General features: G+C 33.0%; 1 protein-coding gene across 1 annotated transcript; it reads right to left on the bottom strand.

Moving 5' to 3' along the window:
• Window positions 1–514: 514 nt before the first annotated feature.
• Window positions 515–4,976, bottom strand: LOC112040554 (glucan endo-1,3-beta-glucosidase 8). Its single transcript, XM_024073435.2, has 2 exons — window positions 3,367–4,976; window positions 515–1,744 (listed from the first exon to the last, which is right to left on the bottom strand). The coding sequence occupies exons 1-2, from the start codon at window positions 3,705–3,707 to the stop codon at window positions 640–642; spliced, it is 1,446 nt and encodes a 481-aa protein (XP_023929203.1). The 5' UTR covers window positions 3,708–4,976; the 3' UTR covers window positions 515–639.
• Window positions 4,977–13,902: the final 8,926 nt, after the last annotated feature.

Genomic DNA, 13,902 nt, shown 5'->3' with positions numbered 1-13,902 from the left:
AAATGAGTGGAGGAAGACCAGCTACAGGGCAAGGAAAAGAGAAGATCATCCCTTAGGAAAAGAGGGATTTCAGGTCGAACCGATACAACAACACCCGTCCGAGGAGGGACTTCGTGAGGCAATCAGAGCAGCCAACACGCAGGCGGTCCATGCCGTATTCCAAAAGCCAATACACAAGGTATTGACGAAAATAGAGAGCAAGCCATACTTTAGGTGGCCGAATAAGATGGTGGAGGAATCCAATACAGTATCTATAGAATCAGCACTGTGAACTATCATCCTTCTTTCTTCTATCAATCCACTACTGAAATCACTTTATTATCACCATTAAAATTGTCTCTAGACTAATTGAATTAACATCGAAGAAATATTCTAGAGAAAATAAAGTGGATCTAAACAAGTTCCAAGTTTTTTGATTCAGGTAACCAAGACCACTGTAGGATCGTTCATCACATCATAACAAATCTAACCCCACATACAAAGAATTAGATGCTTATGCTTATTAGCAATACGATTTATGGATCCTAGGAAGTTTTTTATTAAATGAATCTGCATGGTAAAAATAATCCAAAAAGTTGTATCAATAGAAACTAACAAAAATAAAATTACAGTACACCTGATATATCTACAAAAACAATTCTATACCAACAGAAACACGAAGAGAGTTATAAATACTGAAGTCACCAGCGAAGACCCCCGTGAAGAAGAAGATGTAGCTATCTGAATGGTAAAATTGCAATTTGCTTGTGAGATATTCTGTGTAGTCACTTGGGCCAACCCTTGAAAATTACAGGCCATTGAATCCTGATTCTGTATCTGGAAATACATATTAAATGCATACGAGGCATTCCCATTGGCATCCAAATTATTACAAGAGGACCCATATCCAAGTGTGGTGCAATCTGCGAAGGTGCAAGCAAAATTTATGTTGTCTGCTAGTTTGCTCAGATCTTTGGCATTTGGATTGAACACGCACCATTTGTTGGAAAGATATTCCACATTCTGTGCAGGCAATAGAAATTTATTTTGACTCTGACCAGAAACATCTATCGCATATTTTGGCTGCCCATCATACCTATAAATTCCCCAATGGCGTTCAAAATTTCCTGGAGCAACGCTCTTGGCATCCTCATCTATAAGACCAAACAAGTAAACTTCTATATATCCAGGGTGTAGTGGGGTACCCTTATTGCCTGCAAGTTTTGCTATAAGCCCGTTGTAAAATCTATAAGCGTTACCTACATTAGCATTCTTGTCCCCATCTGTAGGCCACCCAACCTCCCCTACAATAATGGTCATGTTAGGAATTCCAACAGCTTTCAGAGCAGAAACCAAGGTATCAAAGTTAGCATCGAACACATTGGTGTATTGGATCCCATTAATATCAACGACGGGCTTGCTCACTCCATCAAAGAAGGCATAGTCAATTGGGAAATCATCATTACCATAAAGACTTAGGAAAGGGTAAATGTTTACTGTGAAAGGTGCATTATTCTTGCTTAGAAACTGAACAATCTGAGTCATTAAGTCAGTGATATCAGCCCGAAACCTTCCAGCAGAGGGATAGGCGGAGGTCGTTGGAGAGAAGTAGACATCAGCATTTAAAGGCACAGTGGCCTTTATAGAGTCTCCAACACCAGCTTCATTAAGGGCATTTTGAATATTCTGAAGTGCTGGGAAGGTGATATTCAAGAATGAGCCATTGTAGGATGTCAGGAAAGGCTCATTCCCAACTGCTGCATACCTGTGCAAAAGAGACAACATGATAAGAAAGAGAAGCTTAATTGCAAGTTTTTTGCCTCAATGCATCTGCATTGCCAAATTTACAAATAGAATAGCAACAACAACACAGACAAATCAAAATTGTATATTGAATAGAAAAGTCAGCTGTGCAACCAGTTTGCTTGAAAGCGAGGACATTGATTGAAGGTCTAAATATTATTCCTTACTTTTACCAGCTAGTAAATTTAAAACAGAAGAAACAGAATTTTATTACATTGCCCATCTTCAGGGGTTTAGCACTTTAAGAACGATAAGCTTGAGATCTTGTTCTAAGCAAATAGTCCAAGTCACATCATTGACAAGAAAGGTTTATCCAATCAGTAAAGAAAAAGTGCAGGTTGCACTCTAACAAAATGGTCGTCTGTTATTAAAATGTAAAAATTATTAGGTTCCCCATCTAAAGCTAAAATTAGTAAATCTAATAATGATCCATATCCTTCAACTCTTCAATAAACGTGAACACTTCACAAGTGGTGTCCAATATAATATTTTGCACTACTCTGTTATTGAAAAAAAAAATACTGTAACAAAATAAAAATAATATCTCATCGTTAATTATCCTATCAAACACCGCTAACCTCTCTTCCAAATGTCAGTGGTGAAGAGCTGGAAATAATGCCCAAAAAGGAAAGAAGAAGAAAATAAAGTCACCCTTCCATTTGCTCCTTCATCTTTCCCTGCTATTATTATTGTTATGTTTCTAAGAATCAGTGTCTCTCAAAATCTCAAAATTTGAAAAGACACATCACATTGCAATCAACTTTCTGGATGGGAAATTATCGCCGTGCTAATCATCCATTTCTCCTTTTCAATACAAAGTTCCCACAGAAAAAGCACAACTATAAAGAATCTAATGTTTCCAATGGTTGCCAAGTAAACATTGAAACAAATACTAATATATAACAAGTTGGACTTAGGTTGGTTCGATTCCAAGCACCCTTTTCCTAATCCTTACTGGTGCACAACTTCTCAGCAACTAATTAAGGCATTATAAATAGAAACGACCTCGAAGGAAATTCATGTGCTATACTTTAATAGAACAAAAATACAATTAAAAACCAGATCAAATGGGGAAATAACAATGACAACACACTCAAGTTGATTGATTTCTGAATCACTTCAGAAAAGAAATTAAAAATCATGATTGAATGCCACATAAAATTATGGAATAAATTTTTTCCTAACAGCCACCCCAATGGCAGATTGAAGAATTAATCCAACCAATAAACAAAATAATTATACTTTTACTCTATAGACTCAAATTCCCAAGAAATAGAATATTAATTGTTCAATCCCTTCCATATAAATTAGGTCATAAAAGAAGCTAATTTTTCTAATACAAAGGACACCCCAAACAAAAAAAAAAAAACAAAAAAAAAAACCAATAATTTGTCAAGTTAAAGTAATAGAACTAATCGAACAAAAACCAATAATTTGTCAAGTTAAAGTAATAGAACTAATCGAACAAAATCCAGATATGTGTGCTGCTCATGGCGATGCACTAAAAAAAAACACAAAAAAAGGAGCATATCTTTAAATAAAATTTAGAACCATACAAATTGATATTGATAATTCGACACATACTTGATGTTAACTCCTCCATTGAAGAGATAGCGTGTGACGTTTTTCTTGACCCATTGTTTGGCACGATCATAGTCAGTCATGACAGCCAGCTGATCATTGGGAATAGCAACCATGACCTCAATATCAGAGCCAGCCAAAGCACTCATCGTAGACTGCTCTGCATCAAACAGCTTCACCTTCTGAATACCATTGTCTTTCAGCATCTGAACCACTGTCTTTGGTGGCAACTTGTGAGTTGCCATGGTTCCCCAGTTCACACCAAGCCCTTCTACACAAGCACATAAACAACCCAATACTCCTCCTATAACCAAAACCCACCTCGAAAACCACTGCCACTCCATGATTCCCACCAAAGTTTCACAGGAAAATCAATAAATATATATATATATATATCTGTTTTTGTTAACTGGGAAAAAGGGAGGCAGTTAAAGTTATAAGCTTGATTTATTTTATACTATATGTCTATTATATATTAAGAAAACTCTGCGGATCTTTTTTTCCTTAATAAAAGAGAGAGAAAAGAGGGAAGAAAAAAAAAAAAAGCAACGGTTTTTTGCAGGTGGGTGTGGGTGGGAGGAATCAGCGAAAAACCAGGGAGTTTTTCTTCCCACAAAAAAAGTGAGAGAATATGGATCCAATAGATATCTTTTTTCTCAGAAGGATCCAATAGATATTTAAAGGCAAAAGCAACCCAAAAAAAATAAAATCTTGAAAGAAAGGAAAAATATATAAAGGCAGAAATATCTAAAGTATGGTATTGTGAAAAAGAATGAAGGGACTATGGACTATATAGGTGGACTAAAATGTAAAATAAGAATTGAGGGGTTGAGGAAATTTCTAGCTTTTTGTTCTGTGCTGCGTTCTATTAAATTTTGGAGTTACAGAGAGAGAGAGAGCGTTATTGTTTTATTGAAGAAGCGGCAGATTCAAAACAGAGCAAAAAATATGAAGGAGAACCCAGAAACAGGAATTGACAAAGAACTCAAAGGACTCACCGGTTTTCAATTTATGTGATACTCCCTCCTACCCTAGTCCTATATATCTCAAAGACGCGTAAAAACTTTTAAAACAAAAAAACGAAAGGGAGAGAATCGTGAATATTGCTTTTTTTTTTTTTGGGTATTGAAATATAATAGAGACAAGCGATTAGGGACAAGACAAAAACCACCACGGAAATTAGCAAAGTAAGAATCTAAATTCCTGTCTGTGATGACTTTCTGTCAATAAACCAGCAGCATTTGATGAGAGTTCTCCAACGGCTATAATTTAAAGAGACAGAGAGAGAGAGAGAGATAGATCACTTTCAGTGGAGCAGAGGAGTGGAAGTAAGGCGCTGGGTTTAAAAAGCTAACCTTTCTAAATAAAATAAATTCATTCTAATTGATTTTCTAAAAAAAGATTAAAAAAACAAATAATATATTTTTATTTATGTGAAAGTAAACAAATAAACATTATAAATAAAATTAGAAGAAACGAAATGGAAAGTAAGAGGGTTTCTTTCAAAAATAAGCTTAATTTTTTTGCTTAAGATTGAAGGAATCAATGGCTTTTGAGTTGAAGTCATCTCACATGTTCTTGTTATAATAAATGGAATTGAAACATGGTAACCATTTCTGTTTCTGTTTTCTTTATTTGCTTTTGTTTACCATATATATATCAGGATTTTTTTAGAAATAAATAAATATTAAACTCACCTGGTTGTCAGAGATCTAAGAAGGACGAACCCTTGGATAGGTTTTCGATTGACAATGACTGGCCCACCACTTCCACCTTGTTCTTCTGACACCTCTACACGCCCAACCGACAACAACGTTAGTAATACACTAATTAATGCTAAGTTTTTTTTTTTTTGATAAATAAAGATAAATAATTAATGCTAGGTTACAAAATAAAAAATTTCACAATATTTTTATAACAGTTAAATTTATGTGACTTTGTGTTAAAATTTTTTTCTCTCTTATGTGTGTATGTTTTTTTTTTTTTTTAAATTAGTAAATTTTTATCTAACCTGATATCATTTTTTTACTTTTTACTCCCAATATGCATAAAAACTAAACGGCAAATCTGTTATAAAAAAATATATAAAATAAAAAAAAAATCTAAAATATAAAGCCACCAAGGGTATGATTGTCATTGTTGACATAAAGCCACCAAGGGTATGATTGTCATTTTCTGTTGTCTAGGGTTTATCTCAGTGAGACGTGTGAAGAAGTATCTCTCCACTTTAGAGATAGTCGGTGACCGACGAATAATATCAGGAATGACCGTTAGAAGATGGGGTCTGTTTGTTTTGTTGGGGATTGAGAGAGCAGTGGGAAGTGAACAATTGCATGTGGTTTTACACTTTTTGGGCTACACTTCATTCCTTAATATAAGGGACTAATTGTTTTCTCCAATCCAAATATACACAAAAACAAAAGCAAAAAAACACATAAAACCAAAAGGGAATCAACACTTTTCCGCAAGTTTAAGTAAGCGTGTGATGGTGATAGTACAACACCGGATTCATACTTTTTAAGCTTTACAACTGCCAATGCACCTATACCTTTAGCATTGGCTTATTTAGTTTTTTTTTTTTTTTTTAATGTGTGTGTGGAAAATTCACTTTTACTTTAAAAATTTTTAAAAAGTTGTATTTAAAAGTTATAAATTAAAAGCTAGTCAAATAACCTTAAGGAAATAATATTTTTCAAAATATATATATATATATTATAATTATTGAAATATTATGTTGTAATTAGTGTTTAATAAAAGTGTAATCAATTTCTCAAAAAAAAAAAAAAAGTGTAATCAATGATATACACATGTGGAAGTGATATTTACACTAATCACAATAAATTGAGCCAAAAATATTGTAAAAAATTGTAAAAAATATATATATCCATAACATTACTCTTTTACCTATGTCAATATTTTTCCTCAAGTTTGTATGAAGACATAGATAGTCATCATGAAAGCTCGTTGTGCAATATTTTTTTATACTTTTTATTTTTACAACTATTAACATACATAGGGATGGGAATAAGATTTCACCCCAAACCCCCCCCCCCAACCTACCGTTTGTCTAATCCTATGACACTCTTCACAACAAACTTGTCCCAAATGTCCCTAAATGGCCTCTCAATAAGAACGTCCAAAGCCAGTCATCCAACTCCATAGAAGATCATGTTATGACAAAGGTGCCTCATATGGGAACTCTGAACCTCCAACGCGAGATATCAGCCCATCAACTATTCATATTCTCCAATCAAGGGCACTAATCTCAAGAATCTTGTCACCATTACTCCCATACCTTCCATCACGCATCATTTATGGAAAACTAAGGAAATTCTGGACCAACAATCAACCAGAGTCCAGACTCCTATATACCCCCAAGGTTTCTACATTTTGAGGTATGAGTGAAAAATCCTAAAACTACTACTTTAGTTTTATTGGGATTTTGTGAGTTCCTAACTTTAGCATTGAGGAACTTAGGCTGGCACCACAACATTGCCCTCGAATAGTTTGTTTCATTCTTCCAAATCTTCAAATGCTTCTATTTGGACAATGGTCTACTGATTTTTATGCATCATCACATCGCAAAAATGATGTTAGTAGTGAGCTCATGCAAAAGTGATATTACTCCAAACATAACTTAATTCTTTGACAAGTTAAGGAAAATATTGTGAAATATTTTTTGTCCCTAACACTACTCAAATAATCATTCATATTAACATCTAATAAGTTCAAGGAAATTCCTCTTAATCACTTTAAAAGAATATTTACCATTTTAGTTTTGTTATTTCAGTCTTCTAAATTTCAAATTTTGTTAATTCGGTCCTCCGTTAGGCTTCCGTTAACTATTGTCATTTGCTAACCAAAACGATGTCATTTTGGGCTCTATTTTTTTTTTTTTTATAATTTAAAAAATGAAAAACTGTTATATATATATATATATATATATAAATATAATATAAAATTTTAAAAATAATAATAATAATAATAAGGGGAACAACGTCGTTCCTCTGCCAACTGAAAACAAAACAAAAAAAACCCCACCCCCACCGATTCCCTGGGCTCACCGATTTCTGAGAAAAAATAATTAAGGGGCTAAGGGACTGAGGGAGGGGGGAAAAAGAGAGAGAGTGAAGGAAGCAATGGAGTCATATAAGTCCTTGCTTGATCGCCAGTTTAAGATGGTACCTGCTACTTGCAATGTTCTTTTGGAGGTCTTGCTTAAGCACGGGAAGAAAAAGGAAGCTTTGGCATTGTTTGACCCAACGTTGGATAATCACACCCCGCCAACTTTCCAAGCTGTGAATTCAGAAACATTTAACATAATGGATAATGAATGTTTTAAGCCTGGCAAGTTTGAGGAGGTAAATTCAAAGGCTTTTCAAATGGATGTTGCAGCAGGTTATAACAATATCATTGCTGGGTTTTATGAGAATGAGATGTTAATAGACACAGAGATGTTGTTTAGAGAATTATCCTCAAAGTCATTGTCTCCTGATGTCACAACTCGTAGGACTTTGATTGATACATTTTTGAAAGTGAATAGGATTGATGATGCATTGAAGGTGTTGAATACAGTGGTGGATGCTAGTTTGAGGGTGGTTGCTAGATTTGGCAATAGGGTGTTCGATGAATTGATCAAGACTGTGCACCCAGATTTTGTTCAGACCCCAGGCCCACGCAAATGGGTTTGCAACGGCACCCGGGCCACCATCTAGACCCTCTCAAATGTCTAGACCACATTACCCATCATCTGGAATTCTGGATCCTCTCAAATGTCATTGCAGCAGCACACACCATCTGGGCCTTCACACTCTCTCTTTCCCCCTTCTCCCCCAGTCAGTCCCTCAGCCCCTTAATTTTTTTCGCATAAATTGGTAAGTCTAGGGTATCAATGGGGTAGGGTTTTTTTTGTTTTGTTTTCAGTTGGCAGGGGAACGACGTCGTTCCCCTTAGTTTTTTTTTTTTTTTTTAAACAGTTTTTCATTTTTTTTAAATTAAGAAATTAAAAAATTTTAAAAAAATTTAAAAAAAAAAAAAAAAACCTCAAAACGTTAGTAAACAACAACAGTTAATGGATTAACAAAATCTAAAACTAAAAAGATTGAAATGACAAAACTGAAATTTGAAAGACTGAAATAACAAAAGTTGAAATTTAAAAGGTTAGTTTTAGACTTTAACCTAACAATAATTAAGAGTACGTATACTTTAAATGTGTGTTGGTTTGGAATTGAAATTGAGTGGATATAATATTTTAGAGAGAAAATAGATAAAAGAAAATTGAAATATGTTTGATTAGACAAAGAGGGAGGAAAATAAATAATTAGGTTCAGAAGTTTTCTGGACCCACAAAAAATTTTCCCTCTAAAATACATAGAAATCCGAGTTGATTTTTCATGTTGGCTCTGTATACACTTCTGCCCCTCTTTTAAACAGCAACCAACTACGCCACAGTGCTCCCAAGTCCCATCCCGCTCACGCGTCATTTTCTTTCCTTTCCACTACGTTCCAGACTTCCAGTATTCCACAACTCTCTCTAGCCAAATCTTTCTATTTTGTTTGTGTTTTGTTTTTTTTCCTTTTTGTCTTTTCTCTCTTTATAACGTGTTCAACTTTTTTTTCTTCCTTTTTTTTTTTTTACACATATATATAATATAATATAATAACAAGTAAAATTAATATAATGTAATATGTATGATGTGTAAATTTTTAAAAATATTATTTTAATTAAAATAATAAGTAATATTTTTATTATTTAATGAGTATAATATAAAGTATTTCTTACCTATTACGCAATAAGGACATGAGAGTAGATTTATATAAACTACATTTTTTATCTTCCAACTTTTCTCTTCAACCAAATAAAAAAAATTTTCATCTTTTTATTTTTTCATCTCTCTAACCAAACAAATATAAGAAAAAATTAAATTTTTTCTATCCTTTTATTTTTCTATTCTCCCATAATTTTATATCTCCTACTTTTCTATATTCCCAAATAAACGACCCTAAAAGGTAAATACTTAAAACTCGTTAGAATTAAGGGTGACTTCGTTTGGGTAGAGGGGCTTTTGTCACTGAAAGTTTTACCATTTCAGCAACCGATACTTACTAGATAGTAAATACTCCCACAAAATCACATCTTTATCAAGAAAACACAATACAATGCGGTTGGTGTTGTCAGTTTCCTCTATGTAGGTTTAGTAACATAAATTTGTTCATCAAAGATTAACATTGGGCATTACATTACACCCGACCCAAGTTGCCCAAAAAATCATTGATACTTAAAGAGAACTTAAAAACGGCGCAAAAATATTTATGAATTACCATTAAAAAAAAAAAAAAAGAGAGAGAGAAAGAAGCATTAATAACCTTTCTCAACCAAACAAAATGCTGGAAAGTAATTTATATTAGCTTTTTAAGAAAGAAAACAAATAAATTAACTAATTCTTACTAATTAGCACCTGTCATCTCTATTTTTCGGATGTAAACTTCAAATTGTCAACTGCCTTGTAATTGTGGGTTCCAGTTAACTCAACTAGTAAAGTTTCTGATAGATATATAAGAGATCTGAGGTTCAATCTTCGCCTACACCAAAACTAATTGATATATTGGTCTGATGATTAAAAAAAAAAAACTACCAATTGAACTGATAGGAACATTTTAATTTTTTCAAATGAGACATCTAAGGTTCATATCCCTTCTCTCCTAAATTATTATAATAAATAAAAAATTAAACTTCAAAATATTTGATTATTGATCCATCTCAAAATCTCTACGAGATTAGGTGAATTGTGAAAATTAAGACATTTAGAGTGTGGAGGAGTGCCTTCTTTCCTATGGTAGTGATGCACTCAACTATGGAGTTTTGGCAAAAGGAGAGGATGACACTGTTAAAGGTGTAACGGGAACAAATGACACGTATATGATATATCTATCAATTTTGGTTTGAGAAAACTCAAATCTCAAGACCGAGCCAAAAACTGGGATTTAAAAGAAAATTAAAACCGAAACTTATTTCCTGACCAAAACCAATCATTTTGGTCGGTTTAATGATTTTTGCATAGCCGTAATTATAATTAAACTACACAAATCAACCCTGCCTTACAGCCTTGAAGCTATTGTGGGTGCCATCAGCCATGCTCATAACTATCAACATCAACATAAGAATTGTGTATTCTCCATAACATTATATTATAAATCTTTTAAACTTATCTCATTTTTCTTAAAAGGTGCTAATCCACCCTAATCTTTCACCTGAATAACAATGTCCCCTCAAAACTTTAAAATTACACTATTAATCTCCTAATTTGAGACTGTTGCTATAATGCACCCCTTGCCATCTAATTTGAAGTCAACTTTGATGGAAAAGTTACGCACATGTTTTGCACATGCCCATGAACCCATAATTCGACATAGAGTCCAAACTGTGTTGGATCTGAATGTAGCCGAAAATTTTGTTTGCTTTATGTGTATTTTTTAGTTTGTTAGCTCGATTTAGGTCCAAATTTGGAATAACCTTGGTACTTTCGGAATCAAATGCCGTGGGAGTTTCGAATTTTTGTTTTTCCTTTTTTGGGGAATGAGTTGGGAAATTAGTTTGGTTTTTATTTTATTTCATTTCATCTTATTTTGGTGTCCCCTATTTATAATTTCTACTTACCAAGAAAGATAGGTAATTGAGAGAAAATTGTTATTGAATATCAATTTTTTATAAAATATATTTTAATTGGAGTAATGTGGTCTTGAATGTGGGTCTCTTTTTCGGTTTTTTTTTTTTTTTTAAACTTTATTTGGAGGGGAGGGGGGTTTGTTTGGGAAATAACAAAGCTGATTTTGAAAATAAGAATTTATTTTCTTTCATTTTCTCACAGTGTTTTGGTAACCAAATAGTAAAGATAAAGTTTGGCTACAACTTTCTTTAAAAAAATTAACATTGCTACGTATTTTAAAAATCTAATCATTAGATTGCATGTTCTTTACACTTTTAACATACATGTCAAATTTTTTGTCAATCAGATATTATTTACTATATGATATATAAATTTATTTTTTATGTATAATCTTAGACTACAAAAACATGCAATTTAAATAATTGATTAATGACATAGCTATTAATTTTTTATTTTCTATAAATTTTGCAAGCATGAATGATATACGATGAAAATATACTTCAATAGTAGATTTTTCAAAATCTACTTTTAATAAAAATATATTGAGTGAAGTTGTAACCTTAGGTTATAACCAAATTTGTAGCCAAACTTTATCCAAATAGTAATGAAAGATGAAAGAAAGGGAGATTTTAATTCAGGGGAGATAGAGAGATTACTTAATCAAGGGTAGTTTAGTCATTTTTCTCATGTGGGGGCGGCAAATGGGCGGGTTTGGGTGGGTTTGGGGTGGGCATAATTGGGTTGGATATATAAAACTCATTTACCCATTTAAAACCCATTTAACTAATTCCTTATAATCCAAATCCAACCCAACCCAATTATTATGGGTAAACCCCAACCCACCCAATTACCCAATTATCAAAATTACCAAAATGCCACTAAAGTGAAAATGGCCAAAGTACTATAAAATCTTCAAAAATGACCAAAATGCCCCCAAAACCTGAAAATTACCAAAATACCTCCAAAACCCAAAAAATGACCAAAATACCCCCAAAACCCAAAAAATGACCAAAATACCCTCCAAAACCTAAAAAATGACCAAAATACCCCTGAAACCCAGAAAATGACCAAAATCCCGCCTAGAACCTAAAAAATGACCAAAATACCCTCGAAACCTAAAAATTACAAAAATAATCTCAAAACCTACAAAATGACCAAAATACCCCTAGAACCCAAAAATGACCAAAATACTCCTGAAACCTAAAAATTACCAAAATACCTCAAAACCCATAAAATTACCAAAATATCCCCAAAACTAAAAAATGACGAAAATACCCCCGAAATCTAAAAATTACCAAAATATCCCTGAACCCAAAAAATGACCAAAATACCCCTGAAACCTAAAAAAAGATCAAAATACCCCCAAAGCCCATAAAATGACCAAATACCCCTGAAACCCAAAAATGACCAAAATACCTTCAAAACCTAAAAATGACCAAAATACCCCATAAACCCAACAAATGTCCAAAATACCTCCAAAACCTAAAAAATTACTAAAATACCTCTGAAACCTAAAAATGGCCAAAATAACCTCAAAGCCTAAAAATTGACTAAAATAATCCTGAAAACTAAAAATGACCAAAATACTCCCGAAACTTAAAAAATGGCCAAAATAACCACGAAGTCTAAAAATTGACCAAAATAACCTAGAAACCTAAAAATGACCAAAATAGCCCTTAAACCTAAAAATGACCAAAATACCCCTAAACCCAAAAAATGTCCAAAATACCTCCAAAACCTAAAAAATTACTAAAATACCTCTGAAACCTAGAAAATGGCCAAAATAACCTCGAAGCCTAAAAATTGACCAAAATAATCTTGAAAACTAAAATGACCAAAATAATCCCAAAACTTAAAAATAGCCAAAATAACCACGAAGTCTAAAATTGACCAAAATAACTAGAAACCTAAAAATGACCAAAATAGCCCTAAACCTAAAAATGACCAAAATAGCCCCTAAACCTAAAAAATAATCGATATACCTTCGAAACCTAAAAATTAACTGAATACCCCCTGAAACCTAAAAATGACCAAAATACCCAAAAACCTAAATACAACCAAAATAACCCCTAAACCTTAAATGTGACTAAAATATCCTCAAAACCTAAAAATGACCAAAATTCCCCGAAACCTATAAAATGACAAAAAAGCCCCTTAAATCTGTAAGTCGATAAAAAATACACCCTAAACCTAAAAAATTATCAAAATCCCCCGTAAAACTAAAAAATGACCAAAATACCATAAACCTAAAAAATGACTAAGATACCCCAAACCCCTATTTTGGTAATTTTAGAGGCTTCGAGTGTATTTTGTTCATCTTATAGGATTAGTTGTATGTTGGTCATTTTAGATATTTTGAGGGTATTTTGGTCGTTTTATAGGTTTAGAGGTATTTTGGTCGTTTTAGATGTTTCAGGGTATTTTTGGAAATTTTAGAGGTTTCACGTTGTTTGTGGCCATTTTAGCGGTTTTGGGTTTATTTGGGTCATTTCAAAGGTTTAGGGGTATTTTCGTCACTTTAGAGGCTTGAGGTATTTTGGTCATTTTTTAGGTTTAAGGGGCATTTTGGTCACTTTTTAGGTTTAGGGGTATTTTGGTCATTTTTAGGTTTCGGGGTTATTTTTGTCAATTTTTAGACTTCGGGGTTATTTTGGTCATTTTTTGGTTCCAGGGTTATTTTGGTCATTTTTAGGTTTCTAAGTTATTTTGATCAATTTTTAGGTTTCGGGGTTATTTTGGCTAATTTTTAGGTTTCGAGGGTATTTTAATCATTTTTAAGGTTTCGAGGGTATTTTGGTCTTTTTTTAGGTTTTAGGGTTATTTTGGTTATTTTTTAGGCTTCAGGGTTATTTTGGCCATTTTTTAGATTTCA

The sequence above is a fragment of the Quercus suber genome, unplaced genomic scaffold, assembly GCF_002906115.3.
Source record: "Quercus suber isolate HL8 unplaced genomic scaffold, Cork oak 2.0 scaffold_473, whole genome shotgun sequence".
NCBI lineage: Eukaryota > Viridiplantae > Streptophyta > Magnoliopsida > Fagales > Fagaceae > Quercus > Quercus suber.
Note: the sequence above shows the minus strand (reverse complement) of the source record. Positions and strands in the feature narration are given on the sequence as shown.

Coding starts and splice junctions, on each gene's coding strand:
- LOC112040554 (XM_024073435.2), bottom strand. CDS start 3,707: ATGGAGTGGCAGTGGTTTTCGAGGTGGGTTTTGGTTATAGGAGGAGTA. Junction 1,745..3,366: donor AATGGAGGAGTTAACATCAA/GTATGTGTCGAA, acceptor TCTTTTGCACAG/GTATGCAGCAGTTGGGAATG.